At 51.4% G+C, this 4,238-nt stretch overlaps 1 protein-coding gene across 1 annotated transcript; it reads right to left on the reverse strand.

The window, feature by feature from the left end:
• Nucleotides 1–352: 352 nt before the first annotated feature.
• Nucleotides 353–3,575, reverse strand: RXFP3 (relaxin family peptide receptor 3). The gene has a single exon (XM_072599544.1). The coding sequence runs from the start codon at nt 2,967–2,969 to the stop codon at nt 1,566–1,568; it is 1,404 nt and encodes a 467-aa protein (XP_072455645.1). The 5' UTR covers nt 2,970–3,575; the 3' UTR covers nt 353–1,565.
• Nucleotides 3,576–4,238: the final 663 nt, after the last annotated feature.

The raw sequence follows: 4,238 nt of genomic DNA on the forward strand, positions 1-4,238 counted from the left end.
TAAATGACAAGGCTCGAATAGCGCGGAGACGTGCTGAATAGAGCCTTGAACTAGCGTCGTTTCACCTCCCAACCTCGCAACTTCCCATCCCCTACCCCTGGCTTCGGCCGGGGGTAGGGAGAGCTCACCTGCAGTTCATAATTTCACCATTAGCCGGAGCTCCAAACATCTTTGATGCCGCTCTTCCCATCCCTACCGCCCTCCGCGCCGCCCTCACTCCCTTCATCCCTGGTCAGTGTTCTTCCAGAGAGAACTTTTTTCCCTTTTCTCCTATCCCAAAATAAAGGCGCACTTGTCTTTCCCCTTCAGGTTCAGCTTCTCTAAGAGATGCTGCTGCCCCGCCCGGAAATAATTTAGATACGGCTTTATTTAAAAACACATACAAACACCTCCCTCTTCCACCAAACATCCAAACAAAATCATTGTCATTTTCTATGTTTTTTGCCTTTAAAGAGGGCCTTCATCGTTGACGAGCAAAGGGCAGGTTTCTAGAAGCCTTAGTAAGAGTCGGTCAGATTAGGGGCTCCCTGTTGGATTCAAGTGCAGAATGGAGGTTCTGGACCCTCAACGCTCTCCCTACTCGCACAAGTCCTGCGATAGGAGTCAGTCTTGTTTTCTTTCAGATTGCAGAAACCCAAGGTTATGGGCTGGGTCCCCAGACAAAGAGTGTCTGCCCAGCAAGGAATTTCTAAAGATGTCTTCACGAGTCAACCTAGGGCAGGCCTTTTAGAGTTCCTGAATAATCTATGAATTCTCAGCTTCACAAAAAGAGACAGTTCCTCTCGAAGAGAGAAGGAAGTTTTTCCCGTTCAATGGCAAGGGAATCTCCTCTACTACAGGAATCGCTGAGTTCTTACTCTCCTCTCAGAGCGCCTGCTCTTTCTGGGAGAGATGGCAGGACAATAGACTGCAGTCCAGCAGGATTGCCCTTGACATACGAAGCCACGGGAGCAGGGATACTCTTGGAGTCAAGAGAAAAAAGTTGAAGCGTTTCTGAGAGACTCAAAGCTTACACAGGTCTAATAGAGTCCATCTCTTACCTGTACCTTTCGCTCCCCACTCTGGCAGTTCCCCTTTTCCAGAAAGTTCTTTCTCATCCCTTTTCTCTATAGAGACTAGACGCTCCTCCCCTCTGCCCACAACCAAGTCTCAATAAGAATGGGTTCCTCTAAGATCTGGAGCGCTCTCGCGCAAGCAAAGTAAAGAAGAAGGCATACAGCACCACAATTTACCACTTGGCTTATAAACTTTAGGTCTCTTATTTTTTTTCTTTGCGTTTTGGCAGCCTGCCTCCTCAGTGTCTCTCCGCTTATTCTCTGGAAGGTCCTTAGAGTCACCCTCCACCTTTGGCCCACCCTCCATCCTTTACCCAATGCCTACTCTTACTGGTCCTCTCGCGTTCTACATCTGTTCTTTCTCTCCGTCTCTGTGTCTGTGTCTGAGTCTGTGTCTGCGTCTTAGTCTGTCTCCGTCTCTCCTTCTCTCCTCCCCCGGGGAAATCACCTACGCCGCCCGACACCTCGACCCTCCGCCCTGCACTTCCGTCCTTGGTCACCTCTCCTCCTTCAGTAGCGTTGCTCCCCTGAGCTAGAGGGTAGCAGGTCATAGCGCCCTCCGTTGTAGACGACGACTCCGGGTGGGTAGTAGAGGAGGTCCGGCTCCACCGAAGCATGCAGGGGAGCCAGGGTCTGCAGGGCCTGTTCCTCGGGCTCAGGTTTAGTAGTGGCGGTGAAGGGGCGCATGCTAGTGAGCGAGGGCGAGGCGATGCGCCAGAGCAGACTCTTAAGAGCCTTGCGAAACTCGCGGCGCATGAGACAGTAAAGGATAGGGTTGAGGCAGCTGTTCGAGTGCGCCAGGCACACGCTCACCGGGAACACGTACACCTGGCTCAGGAAGTACTCGTGGCTGAAATGCACCACATTCAGCTTGATTAGGATACCCCAGGCAGTCAGAGCCTGGTTGGGTAGCCAACACAAGAAGAACGACAGTACGACGATAGTTACTGACTTGGTAACCTTAGAACGCCTCTTGGCGCTCGCTCCAGCCGCGCTGCTGCATCCTTTTCCAGAAGCGCTCGCAATACCAGGCTCCACGCCCGCGCCTCCACCTCCCCGGACGGGACGTTCGGAGATGAAGCGCACCAGTAGCAGGTAGCAGAGGCTGATCACCCCTAGCGGCAGCACGAAGCCCAGCAGCACCTTCTGCGTGTGGTACAACCCTAGCCAGAACTGAGAGTCCCCGACCCGCGGCTTGTCGGGAAAGCGTACCAAGCAGAGCTCTTCATCCATCACCGTGGCAGTGGTGGAGAAGATGGCATGGGGCAAAGAGGCCAGCATCGCCAACACCCAGATCAACACGCAGAGCGCCTTGGCTGAGAAGCACCAGCCTTCGCCTCTGCCCACCCGGAGGAGTCGCCTCCAGCCACCGCCCCTACCCCGTCCTCTGGGCCGGCGGCTCTTGAGAGCAGAGGCTACCACTCGGTAACGCGCCACGCTCATGGCCGTGAGGAAGAAGACACTAGCGTACATATTCATGGCTGTCACAGTAGCGATGATCTTGCACATGGCCTTGCCGAAGGGCCAGGTGAAGTCTAGTGCGTTCTCCACAGCCCAGAAGGGCAGGGTGAGCACGAACTGGAAGTCAGTCAAGGCCAGGCTGGTGACAAAGAGGTTTATGGAGGACTTACGCCAGCCCTGCTTGCTTTTCATCAGGTACAGGACCAGGAGGTTACCCACCAGCCCCAAGGCACACACCACTGAATATACCACACTGAGGAGAATCCGCACCACCGCTCCAGCTGGGCCGTCAGTGCCAGTACTCCCGCGGATGCCTGAGCTCGGGAATTGCCCTGCCATGCCGTCTGGTCTCTCCAGCTCCAGGCCCCGAAGTTGATCCCTCATCATTAGCGAAACGTTTCCACTTGCGTTTCCCAGTTCGAGCAGGGACCCCCAAGAGACAGCGTCCTTCATATTGACAGTGGTATCTATCCAGTTCGGGCCATGACCTAACACCTAGGATTGGATCCTTGCACTGTCCCTGGGGCTCCCCTCCCAGTCAGGACTTTCTCAGAGTAGCAGCCACCAAGAACCACAAAGAAATTGGCTAAGTGATTACCACAAGACTGGCCTTTGGGGGCTTCTCAGCATAGACTTGGACCAAAATTGTGGAGCGCTGCGTCCCAGCTCGGAAGGAATAAAGAGATCTGAAGCTGGAACAGGAAGGAGAACAGCCGAGAACTAAGGGACTGGATCGTTGCTTGGCAAGGGACTTTCAAACTGAGGTGTCCATCTGTCTTTTTTCCTCTTCGTTCGAAGGTCTCCTGCCACGAAAGGATGGAAAGACTTCAGGATTGCTGCTCGAATGCTCTTGCAATTTCCAGTTTGTCTACTCTCAAAACAAAATAAAACATAAAACAAGCAAAAACCCAAACAAACCTTCTTCCTGCTTGGTTCTCTACTGCCACAAGTTTTCCCGTGGATTGTTCTCTAAGGAAGACAATTCGGTACGGAAAGGTCACTTATTTCTATCACTCCGTCTCTCTACCGCACTCAACTCCCAGTGAGTTGTAAGCTGCTCCCTCCACAGTTATATTTGCACCCACCGCAGCCTTAGCCTCAGGCTCAGAAGAGCATGCGCACTCACCAATTAGAGAAAACACGGGAGGGGGAGCTTTCCGAGGTTCTGAATCAGGAGCTTCCACACCCAAAGGACCTGCAGTTAAATTGGGGGATGGGAGGGACCTATAGCTTCGGCTTTTTGACCCTTAATTTTCTTTGTTGGAGGAATAAAATTCTGACTTGGTGTTTTTGACTTCCCAGTTTGTCTGTTCCATCAAAATGGTATTTTCTTTTCTTTTCTACCCAGCTCCTCCATCCAATCTTGTTGTTACCCCCCCTCCCACTATAGGCAATATTGGCCTCTTTTTTCGCTCTCCAATCTAGTTGCGAACCCAGACCTTAATGATGTGTTGAGCCCCTTCCCAAGGTATAAAAATATTTGAGATTTAGAAATTAACTCTTATTTCTCTTTCTTTAATTACATGGTCATTTCATCCTATAACTACAATTACCTGTTTATTCTAAGATGTCACTAACAGCCCTGAACACATCTCTTCATAGAGTCCAAGATTAGACGCTTTACAGAGGCACATTTCTACTACACTGTTCTTGGATTTTGAAAGGTGAAGCTTTGCAATTAGTTCAAAGGGAGTTTGGATCAGATTCATAGATTTCCAATTA

Source organism: Notamacropus eugenii, chromosome 4, assembly GCF_028372415.1.
Source record: "Notamacropus eugenii isolate mMacEug1 chromosome 4, mMacEug1.pri_v2, whole genome shotgun sequence".
Classification (NCBI taxonomy): domain Eukaryota; kingdom Metazoa; phylum Chordata; class Mammalia; order Diprotodontia; family Macropodidae; genus Notamacropus; species Notamacropus eugenii.

Excerpts from the sequence above, each read along its gene's own strand:
- RXFP3 (XM_072599544.1), bottom strand. The coding sequence starts at position 2,969 with ATGAAGGACGCTGTCTCTTGGGGGTCCCTGCTCGAACTGGGAAACGCA.